This window comes from Artibeus jamaicensis, unplaced genomic scaffold, assembly GCF_021234435.1.
Source record: "Artibeus jamaicensis isolate MK-2021 breed Jamaican fruit bat unplaced genomic scaffold, CSHL_Jam_final contig_787, whole genome shotgun sequence".
Classification (NCBI taxonomy): domain Eukaryota; kingdom Metazoa; phylum Chordata; class Mammalia; order Chiroptera; family Phyllostomidae; genus Artibeus; species Artibeus jamaicensis.
In genome coordinates this window covers 1,572,618-1,595,382 of record NW_026521972.1, presented here as the reverse complement: position 1 = coordinate 1,595,382, position 22,765 = coordinate 1,572,618, and the positions used below count along the sequence as shown (strand labels likewise).

The 22,765-nt window shown below is 37.5% G+C and overlaps 1 protein-coding gene across 1 annotated transcript; it reads right to left on the bottom strand.

Moving 5' to 3' along the window:
• Window positions 1-18,027: 18,027 nt before the first annotated feature.
• On the bottom strand, window positions 18,028-18,207 carry LOC119044898 (10 kDa heat shock protein, mitochondrial-like). The gene has a single exon (XM_037139456.1). It carries the CDS (start codon window positions 18,205-18,207, stop codon window positions 18,028-18,030), a length of 180 nt encoding a protein of 59 aa, XP_036995351.1.
• Window positions 18,208-22,765: the final 4,558 nt, after the last annotated feature.

The window sequence follows — 22,765 nt, the reverse complement described above, 5'->3', positions numbered from 1 at the left end:
ACCCTTGCTCCACAGTCGAAGGTCAGCATGTCTCCAGAGCTGAAATGCCTAAAGGTTGGAGTCTGCATCTTTTGGAACCAGTTCCTAAGATTCTTATACAAACACGCTGTTTATCTACAACCTACGTATTAGTCAGAGTCAGCACTTACAGACACTATATCAAAAGAATGGTGGAGAGGGTTACAGTTTCTTACCACTACAATTTTCTACTGTTACATAAACAATGGAATATTATTCAGCCATAAAAAGGATGAAATCTTACCATTTAGAACAATATGAATGAATGTAGAGGGTATCGAACAGGAGAAGAGAAATACTATATAATTGCACTTATATGTGGAATCTAAAAACCAAAATAAATGAAGCAGAAAACAGCTTATACCTACAGAGAACACAAGTACAGATTGACAATTACATAATAGTCACAAGGATATAAAGTACATAACAAGGAATATAGTCAGTAGTTTTGTAGTAATTATTCATGGTGCTTGGTGGCTATTAGCCTTATCTGGGGTTGATTTAATATATTCTATAAATGTCTAACCAGTGTGCTGTGTACCTGAAACCAATATAGTACTGAAAGTCAACTGTAATGGGAAAACAAAAGGCTAATGATTTGACCCATCATTCCTGTGTCGTGAAGCCTCCGTAAAAACCACAAAGGACGTGTTCAAGAGTTTCCGGGTTGGTGAGCATGTGGGGATTTGGGGAACTTGGCACAACTGGAGGAAGCGTTCAAGCTCCCCAACATTTCCTCATGCTTTGCCTCACCCTTTTCTTCCATTTGGCTATTCCTGAGTCATATACTTTTATAATGAACTAGTGATGTAGTGAGTAAACAGGATTTCTGGGTTCTGTGAGACATTCTAGCAACTAAATCACACCTGAGGAGGCAATGGTTGGAACCTCTCTGATCTGCAGCTGATGGGTCAGAAATGGGCAAGAACCTGGGCTCAGGATTTGCATCTGAAGCACGTGTGTGGGGTGGGGGAGGGAGAGAGCAATTTTGTAGTACTGAGCCCTTAACCCCGGGGATGGAGGAGATCTGGAGAGATGACGTCAGATTGAGGCAAATGTTGGGCACCCAGTTGGTACTCTGAGAATCTCTTGAAGGAGGGAAACATCCTTCTTCCACACGTTGGGGTGTTTAGAACACCAGATTGTGGGGTTCCAAATAACAGAGATCTGTTTACAAAGGTGGCAGTGAGATGTGGGGAACACTCACACACAAACCCTTCACCGTGTTCCTCAAACTCAGTTTGACTAATAGAGCAGGAAGCTCCGCAGTGGGTGGAGGGAAGCAAAAAAATAGGCAAGAGCAAACCTCAGTAAGCAGAAGTAAACTCTGAAGTCTAGCAGTTGCTACTATGCATTAGAATTGTTCCCAGAGTATGTTTTCTTTTTTCTTGTCCTTGTCCAACAAGCTCATTAAAAACCATTTTTCCAAGGTGCAATTTGATTGGTATGTATGGATGACTTGGTGCCTTATAACTAGAAAGTTTTCAATAATCATCAAGTAATGAACAAGCTTTGTTGAAGCCTGGTCTCATCTCATTATCAAGTGCAATAGCCAAGAGTCTTTCATTTTCTTGTTAGCATTCATCTTCCTATATTCAATTTTTAAAGATGTGTTTAAAAAACAACAAAACAGGAAATTTTCTTTCAAATTATGTTGGCTTATGAACTATCCTGGTTTTCTAAAGTTAGAGAACTGTAAATTAGGAAGTGTTCCCCTCCTTGCCCCCACATTCGTGGGCCACCCCTGCTGAGTATCAGCTCCCTGAAGTGGATGGAGGAAGCTTTTATGAGTTTGCCTGCTAATAGAGTGATAATTGGATAGCAATGGGTGAAAATTAAACGGGAAATGGCAAGGCGGGTTCAGAGAAGTTTCATTAAAGAGAAAAATAGGGAAATGCTGAGAAGCTGATAAACATTTACTTAATTATTTTATACCAAAAGGCTTTTTAAAATTAATTTTATCTGCTCAGAAAAAATATTGATAAGTCATAAAATCTACATTTGAGCTAATGAAAGTTGACAAAAAAGAGAAAAATATCAATGTAAAAAATATCAATGTATTTTACAGTAATGATAGGCTAAGTGTATGTTTGATTTTTATATATTCATTTTGAGCATTGAATTTGAAATGCTAAATCAGTTATCCCATCATTTAAAAAATTGTCAGGATAGGAAGCGAAGGTATTAAAATGGGATTCCAGGTAAAACTCATTTTAATATGTCTCTAAGAGGGTTTTAAAAACACACTTATAAAATGATTTTTAGGAGTGGGCATCCTATGAATACTCTATATATCTACAAATATGCTATGGTGAGCGTCGATTGGCTAACACACCTGTCCAATATCTACCTAAGGTGAGTGATCTACCCTGGCCACTCAACGCCCAACAGCACTGACTTTCCAAGCTCGAGTTGCAGTATTTGCTTGGCTCCCTGCAGGCCCAGCCGGCATCACAGTACCTGGACGGATTATTGCCTCTGAAAGATTTGCAATGGTCAAGTTAGACTAGAATTTTATTTCTAAATTTTACATCTTCATTTAGAAATTTATTTGTTATTTATTTATTAATTCATTAATTTACATTTATTGGCCGTGTTTGTAGAATTGCGTTTGTTTCCCTCACTTGTATAAACCGTTTCTTATTCCACTATAACTAAAACACACTGGTCAGTTGTTGCCTTTGCACTACAGTCATCTGGCCACAAGGTGGCGGTATAACTCTTTGAGGTAGAAACAAAAACAAAAAACTTTCATATATTTATTTCAAGATTTATAAAAAATATAAAACATAAGTACAGCTTATTTGGTTTCATACTTTAAGTCTCTAGCTTTAATAACTGTAGGAAATATTTCTATTGTGAATTATTTTTTAATGACTACACAAATTACAAGAATGAAATCACTGTGATAATGATAATAATGAAAGTAATAATCACAGCTAACATTATCTAAGCTCTTATTTTGCACCAGGCACTGGGTTAGGTGTTTCACACACACGCTCGTTCAGTGCTTACTGCCCAACAGTGTTTAAATACAATCATCATTATCCTCTTTGTCTATGAAAACAAAATAAAACATAACAAAGCTTAGCAGAAATTTTTATTTACCTGGTCTTTTAATAATAGTGGAATTAGAGTTGTTTCATTATTTAACACAAATACTCTCCGGGAAGTATACTATTAAAAAAAGTAAGTTTTCAGGCTCCTTTCCTAAAGATTCTAACTCAACAGATCTGGAATGAAAACCTAGAAAACTAAACTATTTTGAACAAATGTGCCTTATGAATCTCATCATCAAACATGTTTAAAGACTATCAATTGTTGTATTTGAATTAACTGCCCTATTTATAATAATGTTTAAAAATTATTTCTAAAACTATTACTTCAAAACTAAAGATTATAAAAATCAAAATAATGTTTATTCAGGTTCTTCCATACTACCTTTATTTACTTAAAATAATTTAAAATTTTTTTCAAGTACAATTGACATGAAACATGATATTCGTTTCAGATGTATAATCCAGGGATTAGACATTGTATTCATGTAAGATATAAGTGGTCATCTCAATAAAAAATCTAGCACCCATCTGACACCATGCTTAGTTATTACAATATTATTGACTATATTCCCTGTGCTGTGCGTTAGATCCCTGTGACTACTCTGTAACTACCGATCTGTGCTCCTTAATCCCTTCACCTTTTTCACCCATCACCTCACCTCCCTCCCATCTGTCAATCATCAAAATGGTCTCTATGGTCATCTATGAGTTTGTTTTTGTTTTTCTTGCTTATTTTATTTTTTTAGATTCAGTTGTTGATAGATATACATTTATTGCTACTTGATTATTCATATTTATATCTTTTTATCTTTTTTTCTTCTTAAAGAAAACCCTTTAACATTTCATGTGATACTGATTTGGTGTTGATGAACTTCTTTAGCCTATTCTTATCTGGGAAACTTTATATGTTCTTCAATTCTAAGTGGTAACTTTGCTGGGTAGAGTAATCTCAGTGTCTATCTTTGCTTTTCATTACTTTGAATATTTCTTGCCAATCCCTTCTGGCCTGTAAAGTTTCTGTTGAGAAATCAGCTGACAGTCTCATGGGAGCTCCCTTGTTGGTAACTAACTTTTTTTCTCTTGCTGCTTTTAAGATTCTCTCTTTGTCTTTAACTGTTGGCATTTTAATTCTGATGTATTTGTTTGGGGCTCTCTGTGCTTCTTGGACCTCTATGTCTATTTCCTTCACCAGATTATGAAAGTTTCCCATCATTATTATTTTCTTTTTGGGGGGGGTTATTTCCTTTTGTTTGAAAACATCTGAAATGATTCAAATGAATTGACACTATCAAATAACCATACAGATCCAGGTATATGATTTCAATAGTTTGATACAATGATTTAAAAAAGAAAGTAATTACAAATTATATTTAACTTTTAAAGAAGTTCACTCATTCACTTATTGACAATCTATTATACAATTTTCATTCTCTACCATTATTACATGGAGCACAAGCCATATTCTTAAAAGGCAAATATTAAACAATTAGAGATGACAAACTTAAAACCAAGGTGAATTTCTTGTTTATAGTATATGGAAATAAGCCCCTCGTCTAATAATCCAATTCTTAATGTACTAAGAATTATAGTTTTGAAGTTAAGTTCATTACTGACCTCTGAGTTTGGAAGCACAGTATAATTCTATATACAACGTTCTTAAAATAGTATCACAAACTATAGAAAAATCACAGTAACATTTTCAAATATCCTCTTAAAATATCCAGTTGCCTTCAAAGGGCTGAAATAATTTTAGGACTGGGTAAATGTAACTGCTGACTAACAGTTAAGGAGTTAAAATTACATTCAGCCCTTTGAAGGCAACCAAAAGGCTGATGTCGCCCCCCCGGTGAAAATGAGTTTGACACCCCTGCTCTCTAGGGTCACAACATTGATTCAAAAATTCTATCCAGGAAACAATAATCAATAAGGCGTATTTGTCCCCAAATGCTCCTTTGTTAAAATATGTATTCTGTTTAAAGATTATTTTTCATCTTCTCTTTCATTGATTACTTTGGTTTTGCAAGAGTTAAGATGTGAGATTTCAGGTTATTTGACTGAACAAAGCCCCTCTGATCCCTCCAGAGGGACACACATAACATCTCTCTCCAGAAAGGATGAGTACACGCATGCACATTGTAATCCAGGGAAAAGCGTTTCCCATGCCTTTTTAAAATATGCCATAAAGGCCTCTCTCTAGTAAGAACCATTAAATGTCTTTTCAGTTTTGAGCTCTCAGAAAAAGCTTTTCTACATTGTGCACACATGTGATTTGGGGGCTGTGAGCAAGGAGGAGACACCTTCTCCAGGAATTGCTTCACCTATCTTGTGAATCCACCATGCAGACAAACACTATGGGCGTCATATTCTCCACTTTTTTCTTGGATTATTTCTAGCAAATTTTGCAAGCTGTTTAGGATTTAATAAGTTAGTGTTGAGTATCTCTCCAGGGAAAAGTTTCTTGCCTAATATGTACTCAGAATTCTCAAGTGATTTTTCTCCAACAATTGGTTGAGAAAATTCTTGTCTTGCCTCCTTTTTCATGCATTGCTAGGAACATTCAAGAAGTGAGCTTGCTGTAAGAACCTGTTGAGAAAGCCCTTGACCTGATCCTTCTTTCAGGTAGTTGAAGGGCAGAAGAAGTTTGTTATTTTCTGGGATGGATTGAGAAAACTGAACTTTTATTATATACTCTGTGTAACTGCTAGAGAAGAATGCGTCTTCATCAGCCTGACAGCTAGTCTCATGATACCCATCTCCATCACAAAAAGTCTGTACTGTGTTGCGAGGTTGCTGCTAGGCTGGCTCTGGCTGGGCTGGATTTGGCTCATTCCCACCGAGGGCTCTTTTACCAAGGCCTCTGCATCCACGCGTCTTTGCCCTCTGCTCAGCTGCTGCTCCATGCTGTCCCGATGCTTCCCCTTGAAGCTTTGCACCAGGATATATCAACTGCTTCCAGGTGGCAGTGATTTGGGTAAGTCTTCAGCAAACTCCTACAGACTGTCAGTCTATGAGATCAACACGTCCCAGCACTTAGCACATGTGTTCCCTGATACCTCAGGTCATTCTATTTCCATTTTCAAAGGTAAGACAAGGAAGAAATTTTCCATTATTTTTTTCACATGGGTTTTTAATTCCCTGCTTGCTCTCTTTTGCTTCTGGCACTCTCCTGATGTAAATTGTTAGTATGCTTGAAGTAGTCCCATATGCCCCTTCTACTATCTACATTTTTTGCTTTATTTATTTATTTGCTTGTTTGTTTTTGCTGTTTTGATTGGGTCTTTTCTGCTTCTGTTTCCTTATCTTTCAAATCTATCATTTGATTCTCTGCTTCATTTATTCCACTGTTGATTCCCTGTAATGTATTCTTTGTCTCAGTGAATTCTTCATTTTTCACTGTTTAAAAACATTTTTAGTTCCATTTTTATGATTCTTATCACTTTGTTGAAGTTCTAAGTTCCTCTATTCTTTTGCTAAGTTCATTGAACATCCTTATAACCAGTGTTTTGAGCTCTGCATCTAGTAGTTCACTTACTTCCATTTTGTTTAGTTCTTTTTCTAGAGTTTTGTTCTGTTCTTTCACTTCAGACACGTTTCTTTGTCTCCTCTTTGGCAGCCTCCCTGTGTTTATTTCTGTGTGTTAGGAAGAGCTTCTACATCTCCCTGGATTGGTAGAATGGCTCCATGTAGTAGGTATCCTACAGGGTCCAGTGGCACAGCCTCTCTGATCACCAGCCGGGCGAGGTGCCCCTCCTCTACCCAGCGAGCAAACTATGTTGTACTTGAGCTTTGACTGCTGTTGGCACATCAGTGGGAGGAATTTGCCCCAGGCAGCTCACTTGTGGGCACTGACCATGACTACAGAGTAGGATCCGCTGTGCAGGGACCCATCCCATGAAGTAGCATTTACTTCAGCAGGTCTCTGGTGCCCGCTGATTCCACCCCTTGAATGGGTCACTTGTAGAAGTGGTTGAGTGTGTTTCTACTTAGTCCAAAGCTGTCCACAGGGTAAGCTGGCTCTGAGGCTTCCTGAGAGGTGCAGGACAAGGTCAACCACCACCTGTGTTCTACCTGAGACAACCTAGCATAAGCTACATTGTGATTTGCAGATGGCTCCTACTTCTGCTGGGCTTGGAGGTGTCCAAAAGAGATAAAGCTGCTAGGGCTGGTCCTAGGGCCACTCAGCAAGTGGCATGGGACACACCCAGGCAATATGCTGCTTATTTGAGAGACTTCAGGAAAGTCTGAAGCATGAGAGAAGACAGGCTACTCCTATGGAAAAGTCAGTGGAAACAGCTGGGTGGGCCTGAAAGGTGGGTGAGGTGAGGTCTCAGGAAATCACCAGGGCAGGGTAAAAAGTATTAACCAGGTTGATGGGGACTCAGATATGGACCCTGCCTACTGGCCCTGTTGTGGTGGAGGGGTCTCAGAAAAGGAACAATAGCTTCTGCCTACACTTCTGACTGGGAGAAAGCTGGCCTTTCATTTCTTGCCCTGAATGCAGAAAATTTAGTGCCTCCTCAAATGTCTCTAGTGCTTTTCAAAAGCTGCTGCCCCAGTGCTGGAGCTCAGAGTGAGTGAGTCTGAGTAAGCCCATGTGTGTGTGGGCCTTTAGAGAAACTGCCTGGAACTCCATAAGCCCTCCATCTCCCACAGCCTCGATCTGCTGGTTTTCACAGCCAGAAGTTGAGGGAACTTCTCTTCCTGTCACTGGAACCTCGAGCTGAGAAATGTGGTGAGGGATTGGGCCCCTCACTCCTCAGGGGGGACCACTACAGCTGAGATATCCTTCCCTATTTTTATCTGCCACATGTGAATGTGAGACCAGCCCTTTCAGCATCTCTGACGCTCCTACCAGTCTCAATGTGGCTTCTACTTTATAGCCTTAGTTGTAGAACTTCTGTGCAGTTAGGTTTTAGGTGGTTCTGAATGATGGGTGTTCTGTAATTTAGTTGCATTTTAGTGTAATTTTGGGAGGATGTGAGTACTGCATTTATCTATGCTGTTATCTTTCGATGCTACCTTTATCAAGGATTTGGGCATGTAATTTGCACAATATAATATGGAAAAGGTGAGTGCTTTTGTATTTTATATTACTATAAAAATATTATGTAGAAAAGGTATTTTGTTCCCTGTTACAAAAACATACTATTGAAATTCATCTAACACACAGTGTGGTATAAACAGATATAACGTGATTTGTCAATGTAAAATTATTTTAAATATTTAAAAATATTAAACTATTAATTCAAATGTCATGTAGCAGTAACAAGTTAATAAAATCTCATAAATGAACTGATTCCAACTCATTATTAAAACTCATACAATAATTTGCCTTACTAACTCTAAACCTCTAAAATTTTATAAAAATTATCCAATATCAAGGTAGTAATACTAAAATCCAGTGATTTAAGTAAAGAAAAATGGTATTTTTCTTTAGGTCTAAAGTATTTATAGTGCTTTATTTATTTAGATCTCTATGTTCTTAGATAACATTTATCAGTATTTTCATTTGTGCCTTTTTTTTTTCTGTACAACTAAAAATTTTCTTCTTTGTTTTCTATCCCCATGATAATCCCCAAAATTTCTATCTGGACTAAAACCTCCTACAGAGAAATATTTGATTACCTCTGTAACTTCCACAATTCAAATGCACAATTGAGTAGAAAATAATAATAGGTTACAGCATTCATATAATAATGTACTTTATTGCAAAGCAGTGGTATGATACAGGATTGTAATAAAAACATCATTTTAGAAGCAATGTATTTCTTACCTCCTTTTTAAGGTGAAACAATTGGAAACCTGCACTCACACCTATAATTCAGGTTCATAGGAATAGTGACAGCTGGATCAGAATCCAGGGCTCATGGTTTCCCCCAGCAGAGCTCCTTGGCAATACGGGCAGAGCTGTCTGTCTATAAAAGATCAGTTATACAATCAATCAATCAATCAATGAGCACGTGAATATATCTGAAAAACCCCAGGCTCACTTTAACAGATTTAATTAAAAAGTGAACTTTCAGTGGGAAAAATGAAACCAAAACCTGTGTCAACAAAAATTGAGGCCCTAGTGAAGTGAATGGTCAATCAAGATTTAGATCTGAAAAGATTTACACCAAGATATGGGATGAGTTAGGTTCATTTGTGATGTGATTGTGGACTAAGTGTTCTTAAAACATCTTCTATCTTAGCCTCAAGTGTACAGTCCCGGCATCTGGTCCCACCCTGGAATGATTGCCATTTGTCATGTCTATGCAGTTTGAGAAGTGTCTTAACTTATTTTCTCTGAGAAACTCTGATAAAAAGACCTATTTCTGAAAATCTGTTAATGTCTAATTTGGGTCAGTTGGGCTATGAATGTACAGGTGGTTAGTCCCTCATCAATTATGTTTTGTTGTTTCTTTGCCAGTATTTTAACAGACTTTATATGGTTTAATTAGTATTCCGGTGTTGCCAGTACACCTGTAATTTCTGTCCCTTTCCTGCCAATTTGACAAGTGATACTTTCTTAAAAATGAGGAAGGAAAACGTGTTTTGAAACTCTTGTTTGCTATACCAAGAAATGACACTAGATGTCACTAATCACTAGAAAAATTAACCTAAATTTAGCAATAGCCAACAGTAGTGGGGGGATTCGGCAATATGAGAAATATAGTACGATTGGGTCTCTGATTGTATGGGTTTTTTTTTTTTTTTCCCTTCTCTCTTTTAATCCTTGCCTGAGGATATGCTTATTGATTTTTAGAAAGAAAGGAGGGGAAAAGAGAGAGAAACATTGCTGTGAGTGACAAACATCAAATGCTTGTCTCCCCTATGTTCCCCAGCTGGGGATCAAGCCCACAACATTTTGGTGTATATGATGACGCTCCAACCAACTGAGCCACCTGGCTAGAGCTGTATGTGTTTTTCATTTGCTTTGAGCTTTCCTTTTAGAACTTGGTAGTTTGTTTATTAAAAGTTTATTCTAAAATTGGATTTTTTAAATTAATTTCCCATTTTTCCTTTTAAAAATATATTGGTAGCATCTTTATTCATAATCTCCCCAACCTGAAATGTCTATGTTAGTGATAGTGATAGACATTTCAGTGTGACTTCCAGACATGGTCCACCAATAGCCTCTAGTCATAGCCCCTTCTGCATCGGCCGCCGCGGGGAGCGACCTATGTGGAGATCACGTTCTTCCCAGGGCCGCCCGCTCCTGCTGACTGAACGAGATGGGGGTATGCACAACTGGGCATTTTGGCTCTATGTGGGACATTTTTCACTTTTAAAATTGAGAATGATTGACATGTAACATTGCATTAGTTATAGATGTGATGATTTGTTATAGGTGTGTATGGCAGAATGATGATCACAAGGTTAGTTCCTTTGTGATAAGAATGTTTAAGATCCACTCTCTCAGCAACTTTCAAGTATGCAACATAGTATTGTTAGTTATACTCATCATCCCACATGTAACATCTCCAGGACTTATTTATTTTATAACTGGAAGTTTGTGTCTTTTGACCACCTTTACCTATTTTGTTCCCTCACCCTCTACCTCTGGCCCCCAATATGTTCTCTGTATCTATGAGATTTTCTTTGTTAAGAATCCACAGATAAGCAAGATGATACAGTAATTGTCTTTCTTCATCAGACTTATTTTACTCAGCATAATGCCCTCCAGATCTGTTCATGTTATAGCAAATGACAGAATTTCCTTCTTTTTTAATGGCTGAATATTATTCCTCTCTCTGTGTTTGTGTGCACGGGTGTGCACATATGGGTATGTTACGTGTCTTGCCCATTGAAAGTAATTCTGCACTGAACATGGGGGTACAGATATCTATTTGAGGTAGTGATTTTGTTTCCTTCACATAAAGACAGACATCTGGAATTGCTAGATCCTATAATAGTTCTATTTTTAATTTTTTGAAGACTGCCCATACTGTTTTCCAGCTATATCACCAATTTACAAGCTTAGCAACACAGTACAAGGGTTTCCTTTTTTCTACATCCTTATCAGCACTTGTTATTTCTTGTCTTTTTGGTAATAGCCATTCTAACAGGTGTGAGGTGATGGTGATATCTCATTGTGGTTTTGATTTATATTTCCCTGATGATTCGTGATGTTGAGCAACTTTAACATCTTTTGGCCATCTGTATATCTTATCTGAAAAAATGTCTATTCAGATTCTCTGCCCATCTTTACATTTTTTTCATTGAATTGTATGTGTTCTTCATATATTTTAAGTATGAACTCTTATTGAATATGTAATATACAGATATATCCTACCATTCTGTAGATTGCTTTTCCATTTTGTTGATGATTTCCTTTGATGTATAGGAGCTTTTTAGTTTGATGTTAACTTTTGATTTTGTTGCCAAATCCAAAGCTAAGACTACTGTCAAAGAGATTACCCACTATATTTTCTTCTAGAAATTTATGGTTTCAAGCCTTATATTAAACTTCAATTAATCCATTTTGAGTTGATTTTTATGTATGGTACAAGATGGTAATCCAGTTTCATTCTTTTGCATGTGGCTGTCTAGTCTTTCTAGTGTCACTTATTGAAGACACTGTCCTTCCCTCATTGTATATTCTTGGCTCCTTTGTCATAAATTAATTGACCATATATGTGTGGATTTATTTTAGGGCTTTCTGTTTTGTTCCATTTATGTGTCCATTTTTATGTTAACACCATACTGTTTTATTACCACAACTTTGAAATATATGTTAAAGTCACAAAGCAAAACTTTGTTCATCATCAAAACTGCTTTTGCTATTCAGGATATTTTGTAATTGCAATAAACTTTAGGATTTTTCAGTCTATTTCTTTGAAAATTGTCTTTGGAACTTTGATAAGGATTACACTGAATCTGTATATTTCTTTGGGTAGTATAGACTTTTCAACAATATTACTTTTTTAAATCCGTGATCACGGACTACCTTTCAATTTATTTGTGCTTTCTTCATTTTTTGTATGAATGTCTTATAATTTTTAGTGTACAAGTCTTTTACCAACTTTGCTGAATTTATTATTTGGTATTTAATCCTTTGATGCTATTGTAAATGGAATCGTTTTCTTAATTCTCTTTCTGATTGTTTGTTATTAATGCACAGAAATAAAAATCGTTTTTATATATTGATTTTGTATCCTGCTATTTTTTTTGAATTCTTTCAATAGTTCTAATAGTTTTGGTAGAGTCTTTAGGGTTTTTTAATGTATAATATTTTGTCATCTGCAAATAGAGACAATTTGTTTCTGATTTGAATACTTTTATTTCTTTTCTTTCTTAATTTCTCTTCCTAGAGCAATTGAATAAAAGTGGTAAAAGTGGACACCCCTTGTTTTGTTCTTGATCTGAAAGAAAAAGCTTTCTTTCTTAAGAGAAAATGTTTTTACCATTGAGTTTATTAGCTATGGGCCTGGTATATGTGGTTTTTATTATATTGAGATATGTTTCCTCTATACTCACTTTGTTAAAAGGTTTTTATCATGAAGGACAGTTGAATTTTGTCAAACCTTTTCTCGCATCTGCTGCATCTATATGCTTTTATCCTTTATTTTGTTAATGTACGTAACATTCATCGACTTGAGATGTTAAACCATTCTTGCAACTCTGGAATAAATCCTACTTGAGCATGGTTTACAATACTTTTAATGTATTTTTGAACTCAGTCTACTAATACTTTGTTGAGAATTCTTACATCTATGTTCATCAGAAATATTGACTAAAATTTTGTTTTCTTGTAGCGTCCTTGTCTGAATTGGGTATCAGTTAATACTGGCCTCAGGTAATGACTTCGAAGTGTTTTCCCCTCTTCTATTTTATTGGATCAATTTGAGAAGAATTGGTGTTACTTCTTTTTTTAATCTTTTTTATTTTTATTTTTAAATTCATTTTATTATTGTCCAATTACAGTTGTCTGTGTCTACTACCCACCCCCTCCAAACCCACCTCCCTCCCTTGCTTCCACCCTCCCCCTTGGTTTTCTTGATGTGTCCTTTATAGTAGTTCCTGAAAACACTTTTCCCCACTGTCCCCTCTCCACTTCCCTCTGGCTGTTGTTAGATTCTTCTTAATTTCAATGACTCTGGTTATATTTTGTTTGCTTTTTTTCTTTTGTTGATTATGTTCCAGTTAAAGGTAAGATCATATGGTATTTGTCCCTCACCACCTGGCTTATTTCACTTAGCATGATGCTCTCCAGTTCCATCCCTGCTGTCGCAAAGGGTATAAGCTCCTTCTTTCTCTCTATTGCGTAGTATTCCATTGTGTAAATGTATCATCGTTTTTTGATCTGCTCATTTACTGATAGGCACCTAGGCTGCTTCCAGCACTTGGCTATTGTGAAATGTGCTGCTATGAATATTGGGGTGCATAGATTTTTTTCAATTGGTGTTTCAGGGCTCCTAGGATATAATCCCAGCAGTGGAATTGCTGGGTCAAAATGTAGTTCCATTTTCAGTTTTCTAAGGAAATGCCATACTGTTTTCCACAGTGGCTGCACCAGTCTGCATTCCCAACAAGTGTACACTAGGGCTCCCTTTTCTTCACATTTTCTCCAACAGTTGTTGATTTGTTTACATTGGCCATTCTGACCAGTGTGAGGTGGTATCTCATTGTGGCTTTAATTTGCATCTCTCTGATGGCTAGTGATGCTGAGCATCTTTCCATATGTTTCTGGGATTAAATCCTTGCCTGAGGTATCATTGGCAAATATGTTTTCCCATACAGTTGGTTCTCTTTCATTTTAATGCTATTTTCTTTAGCCATGTAGAAGCTTTTTAATTTGATGAAGTCCCATTTGTTTATTCTTTCCTTTATGTCCCTTGCTTTAGGGAACATATCCATGAAGATGTTGCTGCATGGAATGTCTGAGATTTTCCACCTCGAATTTATTTTTGTGTATGCTGTAAGTTGGTGATTGAGTTTCATTTTTTTGCATGCAGCTCCCCAGATCTCCCAACACCATTTTTTTGAAGAGGCTATTTTTACTCCTTGTTGTGCTTCTTTCCCCTTTGTCAAGTATTAATTGACCATAAATACTTGGGTTTATTTCGGAGCTCTTTCTTTTGTTCCATTGGTCTATGTGCCTATTTTTATGCCGATACCAAGCTGTTTTGATTATAGTTGCCTTGCAATAGAATTTGATATCATGTATTGTGATCCCAACTGCTTTGTTCTGCTTTCTCAAAATTTCTGTAGCTATTCGGGGTTGTTTATGGTTCCATATATATTTCTGAAATGTTTGTTCTATATCTGTGAAATATGTAATGGTGAAATATGTTAATAGGGATTGCATTGAATCTATAAATCACTTTGGGAAGTATGGCCATTTTGATGATGTTAATTCTTCCAATCCATGGACATGGTACATGCTTCCATTTGTTTATGTCTTCCTTAATTTCTTTCTTCGGCATTGTATAGTTTTCTGAGTATAGGTGTTTTACCTCTTTGGTTAGGTTTATTCCTAAGTACTTTGTTTTTCTTCTTGCTATATTGAATGGAATTTTTTTCTTGAATTCTGCTTCTGCATTTCATTGTTGGTGTGCAAAAATGCCTTTGATTTCTGGGTATTGACTTTGTATCTGCCTGTTTTGCCAAATTCATTTGTTAGGTCATGCAGTTTTGGGGTGGAGTCTATAGGATTTTCTATGTACACTATCATGTCACCTGCAAACAATGACAGTTTTGTTTCCTCCTTTTCAGTTGGATGCCTTTTATTTGTTTTTCTTGTCTAATTGCTGTGGCTAGGACTTCTAGTACTATGTTGAATAGGAGTGGTGAAAGTGGCCATCCTTGTCTTGTTCTTTGGTGTTACTTCTTTAAATATTTGTAGAATTTATCACTGAAGACATTTAGTCCTAGAATTTTTGTTTGTTGGAATGTTGTGGCTACTGATTGAATTTCCTAACTAGTAATTGGTCTGCTTAGATTTTTTATTTCTTCAAGATTCCATCTTAGTAGGTGTGTTTCTAGGAATTTATCCACTTCTATAGGTTGTTTAATTTTGTTGGCATATTATTTTACATAGTATCTATTTGTGATCTGTGTATTTCTGTGGTATCAGTTGTATTATCTCTTGTATTTTTGATTTTACTTATTTGAGTCCTCTCCCTTCTTTGTTATTGAGTCTGGCTAAAGTTTTGTCTATTTTGCTTATGTTTTCAAAGAACCAGATCTTAGTTTCTTTGGTATTTTTCATTTGATCTTTAGTCCCTTTTAATTTATTTCCACTTTGATCTTTGTTATTTATTTTCTTCTAACCTTGGGCTTCATTTGTTCTTCTTCTAAGTCCTAGAGATGCAGGATTAATTTGCTCATTTGAGATTTTTATGTTCTTTAACGTAGGCATTTATTCCTGTGTTACCTCTTTGAACTGATTTAGCTGCATCTTATACATTTTGATATGCTTTATTTTCATTTTCATTGTCTTTCAATATTTTCAAATTTCTCTTTTTTTTTCAATAGCATGTTGTCTTATATTTGCATATTAGTGAATTTTCCAGTTGTGATTGATTTCTAGTTTCATACCATTTTTGGTCAGAGAAAATGCTTGATATGATTTCAATCTTCTTAAATTTATTAAGGTTTGCTTTGTGATCTAATATGATCACCAAACATATGATCTAATGTGAAGAATGTTCCATGTGTGCATAACAAGAATGTATATTCTTATGCTTTTAGACAAAGTGTTCTGTAAATGTCTATTAATGTCATTTGACCAAATATGTTGCTTAAGTCCACAGTTTCCCCACTGGTCTTCTGTCTGGACGATCTATCCACTGATGTAAGTGGAGTATTAAAATCCCCTACTGTTATCATATTGCTATCCATTTCTACCTTTGGGCCTGTTAATATTTGCTTTCTATATCTAGGTGTTCCTATGTCAAATGCATAAATAATTATACATGTTATATTTATTATTGGATTGACCCATTTTATTATATAATTACCCCCCTGCCTCATATCAAGAGTCTTTATCTAAAACTCTATTTTGCCTCATATAAATGTAGTTCTTGCAGCTTGTTTATGGTTTCCATTCACATGGAATATCTTTTTCCATATCTTCCCTTTCAGCCTGTATGCATCCTTACACATTTAACATTAACATTATCATGGGAAATGATAAATATCGAGATAGTTCCCATACTCATTTGGCTATTGCTATTCAGGAAAGTAATTTTTGAAAAAGAGAAATTTTATTGATTAAGTCATTGCTAATTTTGGAATGAAGCAAGTGAAGGAAGTCATTTTGTGACTATGTCTGCTGTTCTTTTTGCTCCCTCTGCTGCAGCCACACTGGCTCTCTTACGGGTTTCGTAGCCTGCTGGGGGCGCTCTCCTTAAACTGTTCTTCTGGCTTTTCCTTCCAACTGAAAAACTCTCCTCTGAGCTGAGATATGGCTTGGCAAATTCTACCTTTTCACAGAAGTCTGATCATTCCAATAGAGTGATATCTTTCCCATCTAATTACTTTTCTCTACTTTTCCCTTTTTTACCTAGTTAAGAGACTCCCTCCTTGACCAAAATCTAGGTATGCTCCTGAGAGCCCTTTTTGAATAGGTTCTATTATTAGGCCTTTTTTCCCTCCTTAAGAGCCTAGTTTTAGCAAAAAACCTGCTAAGACAGTTTAGAAGAATCCTCCACCCTCGATAACTAATTATATTTGATGTCTGATCCAATTTCTCATCCCCCACCATCCCCAAGTGATATCTGATTGCCCTGGCCTGCCTTCAGCAAGAATCCTGTCAAGTTAGCGTAGCTAGAAATTTCCTTTTACCCATGATTTCATCTTAGTATCTTCATTCAATGATTTTCCCCACCACTATGCTGCCCCTGGGCTATAGATTGCCACTTTTCTTGTTGTATTCTGAATTGATCACTGTTCCATACTGAGGATTTTTTCCTTCTATTGCAATAGATACTGGGTAAAATCTGTTGGGATTTTTGTTTGTTTGTTTTTATTTTGCCACTTTAACTACTATCAGGCTCTGATTTTCTTGGACAATTGTACTTAGCCTTCTAAGAAACTATATAGTTTAATTATTGTATGTGGTATTTATCATCTGACTCTATCTATGAAAATGTAAGCTCTGTGAGGCTTTTCCTCACTGATACATCACAAGCACCTAGAATCATGACTGGCAGGTCATAGGCATTCAATCATGCCTGTTGAATTTATTTGACTTGAAATCAATAAACAATTTTTTATTTTGTGACATTATGATGTACCTATCTTTTACACACAAAGAGAAAGAGATTATTTTTCTCCCAGTGAATTAAAGCAAAATTAATTGCTTCACATTTCTGACTGAGTTACATGTATTTGTTCTTGGCACTTGATATGCCATAAAACAACAGTAAATAGAAATCTTCAGTTATTATAGCTTGTACTGTCTCCATAATGTGTATATGTAGCTTATACTTGATATACTTGCACTTACTTTCCTGATAAGACCAGTAAGGGAAGAAGCTGCCTGTGGTTGGCTAGCAATTGGAAAAATTCCAAAGGAGGAAGAGTCAGAACTTGGTGAAGATGAAAGCAACAAGAAGAAAGAGATGAGCTCCTGCCTTGAATGAAGGCCACACAGACTTACTGTTAACTTTGATGTACTTCCACAAGGCAGTGCATTTTAAAAGAGTCTTATTTTTGTTCAGGATTATGGAAAAGGAGATTTTAGTTGGTAGCAAAGTTTCCACATTGTCAACTAGGCTATTATTTTCATATTAAACATTTAAAAATATTTTCTCATTTGGAAATGTTTATATTAGTACAGTGAAACTAAATTTTAAGAGACACTGGATATCATTAGTTTTGATATTATTAGTTTATTATAAAAGAGACACAAATTGTTGGCATGATGAAAGATTTCAGGACTTTGGTGGAATGGGCAGATTCATGTGATGCTATTTCAATAGTGATCTAGCAGTCTACACAGTTCCCAAGAGTGTCACCATCTCTAAATAAAATAATCCTCATCATCTAGAACTACTTTGGTATCTCCATATTCTGGAAGAAGAACTTTATCTCCAACTGTTGCTTGCAGTACTTTTCCTTGAGATTTTTCTGGAAGCCTAAGACTCCTTTCTACTAATACTTGGTCAAGGAGGGGAAACATTCTAGATGTCTGTCCCGCCATAACTCCGATCCTCATAGTTCCCACTCTGCTCTCCCACAGCAGCCACAAGGAGAGATCCACATGCAGCCCTGCCCACTGGACACCTGAACTTGGGAGAAGCCTACCCAGTGTGCAGGCACTGTTGCCTTCACTGCCTGTTCCTTTCCCAAGAGAGCACCTGCGTTGTCACGGTCCCACTTGGGCCAGACGGCTTTGCGTGGCCACTGACTCAGGGTTGACCAGGAAGCAGGAGCTAACATTGGAAACTTTAAAGTACAAACATCGTCCAGTGTAAGTATAGGCCAGAAGACACAGGCCCTTAAATAGTAAAACTCTAAAATGCTGCCCTTGGTGACTTTTTAATAATTTTCTCAAAAGGGTCAGGGCATGTGTGATATGCCCAGGAAGGAATACTCTCGTAACTAAGGCCTGAGTCCAAGATCCCACCAGCAAATAAACAGGTTAAAAACTTTTCCTCTGTGCTCTACCTGCTGCATTCGCATAGGACCCTATGATGAAAATAGAGATTAAAAGATACTGAGAAGAGATGTAAATAAAAATTAAATATTGGGCAACGAGTTAGGCCGATCCTCCTTAGCAACAGAGCAGGTGTCATTTAAAGTGAAATTTGAGCTGCGCTATTTAAGCAGATCATTACCTACAAATAGCAACAAGGCTGTTATGCAACAATATGAAAACTGACACCAGCATGATTCCCTGCCCCTGTGCAAACGCTGAGAGACAACATACTTTTATGTACCTGTGTTAAATACTGAGGACAAGTAAAAATAACTTAGCTACTTCATCCAAAAAAATATTTGCTCTTAAAAAATAACACTAAACAAATTAAATGAGCATAATTATGAAAATGAAAATACTTGTTCATCAAAGCTCATTTCAAGATTCTCGACGTTAACCAGTTATTAACTAAAATCATTATACCATAAACTCAGCCCAATTTCAACTAGTTCTCCCCCTTACAAGACTCACTTTCAAATCCTCCAGCCAAGACCCTAAAACCTCATAAACATTCTCCCCTAAATTCTGAATTTTAAGACACTACTAAGATTCCGTTAAACCAGTATTCTGCAGTCGGTCCAATAAACTCTATTTTGCTTAATCTATAGGTGTCTCTGCTGACCTTTAGGGAGGTAAGTAGTGTAACAAGCTCAGTGTTGAAAGACACATCAAGTGTCAGTGGCCAGAGGCCTACCGGCCCTTTCTGAAATACACTGCAGTTGAACAAAGTGGGGATTGACAGTGTTAATCATTGCAACAAGGAAAATACACCCCATGGGGAATTGTAGGGGTATCTCAGTAAAAGTGTGTTAGGATTGCATTTTAATATTTGGGCTTTTGTTAAGATTTTGGGACACCTTGAAGGAATGAAGCTTTGTGTTACATCCCAAAATCGCGAGAGAAAGGACGGAGACCTTCAGAGGTTCAAAGATGTTACTTTATTGGCCAAAGTTTTATCTGCGCAGGGGTGAACTCTTGGGGTGCCTCCGGATGCACCAGTGCCAAGATGGCTGCAGATGAGAGTCACGCCTAACGCTTACAGGCTAAGGTTCTTATAGAAGCGAGCAAGCAAGCAACTTCCAGAAGCAAAAGGTGGCAGTTAGCTATTGGCTCAGGGGTTTATGCTAGGGCTCGTGATCTTGCTGATGATTGGCCGGCAGGACCCGTGAACAGCTCGTGCTCAGGTTAGCCATTGGCCTAGGGGCTCATGCTAGGGGTAAAAATTTTCCCCCCTAAGGGATGTTCCAAGAAGCTATCTGCTTGACCAATGTTCCAAGAAGCTATCTGCTTAACTTCCTGGAACATTTGCCTGGGGGTGGGTGTGGTCCCCCCACCCAAGCTTGAGCAAGCAGCTAAGGTTGAACAAACAACTTAGTTTTCTTAAGACTATTTCCCTTAGCCCCTAACACTTTGCAGTCATTGAATGTTGTCAGGAATTGGAGACAATTCTACTGGCTATCATATTAGCTATTTATTGCTGCATAAGGAATTACTACAAACTGAGCAGCTTGAAACAATACCAATTTATCTCACTATTCTGTGGTTCAAAACTCTAGACACAGCTTAGCTGGATCCTTTGCTGTGGCAGGACTCTGCCCGCAGGGCCCCCTGGCTGCCACAAAGGAGAATAAGTCTACCTAGACATGATCTGCTTGGGGAGGAAAGGTAGTGGATCTCTCAAAGGAGAAGGGCCAGGAGCCTTTTCCTCAGTGGGCTTTTACTGGATTTATTTGCATAAGAATACAAGGCATATATGTAAAGCTCATCAATCATTGTCAGACAGTAAGGATCAAACAATAGATAACATACAAAGAACTCTGAGGGCCTATTTAGAGTCAGGGTCAGATAGCTAAAGGGCCATAAAACTTTGGGGAAACAAACTCATTTCCTGCTTGGACCCTTATTATTTAAATTGAGGGTATTAGCAAAACAGGTTTCACAGGATTTTATATATTCTTTCTTAGGCCTGACTGCCCCAGGGAACCCACCCTTTCCAGCACAGGGCCACACCCACCTCCAGCATTGTTTCAGGCTTTAGTCAGACAAGGGAAGTAAGGCAGCCAAGAGATTAGGAGACTTCTTGCAGACAGAATGAGGACTCAGGCTATGTCAAAGCTGAAAGGTGAGGGTCCATCACCCCCTTTTTTCTACAGCCCCCAAAGCCTTCCCTGAAGGCCCCCTCATGACCATGCTTGTCTCAGGTCATACCTCCCTTGAGGAATCTTTCCCATCATTGAGTAACTGGTCATCCACTGGGGGGTCAGGCAGGGTGAAGAGAAAGGGGTCAGAAGTGGTGCCCCTACAAGGAAGATAAGCTTTGTCTCTTAAGTGGCTTATGGTCCCAAGGTCTTCCTACTCAGCCTTAGCCATGAGGGGTTGTAGTTTCTGAAAACAAGCAGGGCAGCTTTTCACAAGGCTGCAATCCAGATGTCAGCTGGGGTTGTAGACCCCTCTGAAGGTTTAAGAGAGAAGGATCCCCTTCCTGCGGTTGTTGGCAGGACTCAGTTCTCTGTGGGCTGTCAGCCTGAGGGCCTCTGCTCCTTGCTGGCTGTCAGCTGGAGGCCACCTTCAGTGGGGGTGGAGTTCTCCGTATTTCAATTTATTTGGTCAAAGTCAACAAGGGAGAGTCTGTTGGCAAGATGGGAGTTACATATTATATAATGCAATCATGTGAGTAGAATCTCAACATCTTTCCTATATTCTACTGATTAAAAGCAAGTCAGGGATTCTGTCTACACTGAAGGGAAGGATATTACACATAGTTGTGACAGCTAGAAGCTGGGATAATTGGGGCTATGTTGGAGTCAGTCTGCTACAGACATCTTTATGATTCTTATCCAGAGAGAGGGAAGAATAGAAAATGGTTAATGCTGTGATTAGTAAAGAAGTGGCACTAACTCATATTAGCCAAGATGGAGGGATATTGGGTCATTTCTGTGCTTCTAAATACATTGTTTCTTTCCCCCCTGTATTTAGACACGATTACGGAATGGTCTTGTTTTGTTCTTCATTTATCAGAGTCACAGATATTGGTGGCATCTGTTGCCTTGTGTAACACTGGTATTCTATACAATTGTTTATGTTCAACAGAGCACCAAGACACAAGGTCAGCAGCTAAAAAGATCATGGTCTAACTGATGGTTCACCAGCAATTCCTAGTTTGCAGAGGTTGCTTTTCTCTCTCTCCTAAGAAGGAAGTTACAGCACATATTAGAAGAATAGCAAATATTAGGAAACACAGGGAAAAGAAAAATATGCACAAAATTAGATCATAGATATTTTTTATTATTTATTTTAATTTTTTATGTTAAATTTTATTTATTTTTTATTTATCTTTAGAGGGGAAGGGAAGGAGAGAAATATCAATGCATGGTTGCCTCTCATGTGTCCCCTGCTGGGAACTGGCCCACAACCTAGGCATGTACCCTGACTGGGAATTGAACCACGATCCTCTGGTTTACAGGCCCGCACTCAATCCACTGAGCTACACCAGGTAGGGCAGATATTTTTCTAGCTAAGAAAGATTAATAAGGCCAAATTTCAGTCAGAACAGACTTATATATGTTCTCTCAGAACTGTGTTGTATATAATTTGCAAATTATTATGCACAATTTTGTATGAGCTGCCATTGCAAACAAAAACAGCATCATTCATTAATGTGCACCTTTTATAATTTTTGTTTGACTTTCTAATGTCCTAGATTAGAAGATAATGAAAGCTATTTGGAACAGAAAACTTTACCAAATTAATTACAAGGGGGACCTCCCCAAAACCAGACTTATCTTCTGGAGGGCAGGCCCCTTGTAGTGCAGGCTTCCCCCCACTAGGTGACTGTTCTAGGAACCCATCTGTATCAGTGTACCAGCTGGTGTTGTTGTGAGAGGCTGTGTTTGGCTTCAGTGAATTTTTTTTGGAGACTCAGTGTGTTTGCCCACTTCATGATGGGTGATTTACAAGTACACTTGCCCACGTTGTACCAAGTGTTCAGCAGTTTTTGACCAAAAATAGCATGACCCCCATGCCCCACCTTCCCTATTCACCTGATCTTGCCCCAAGTGAC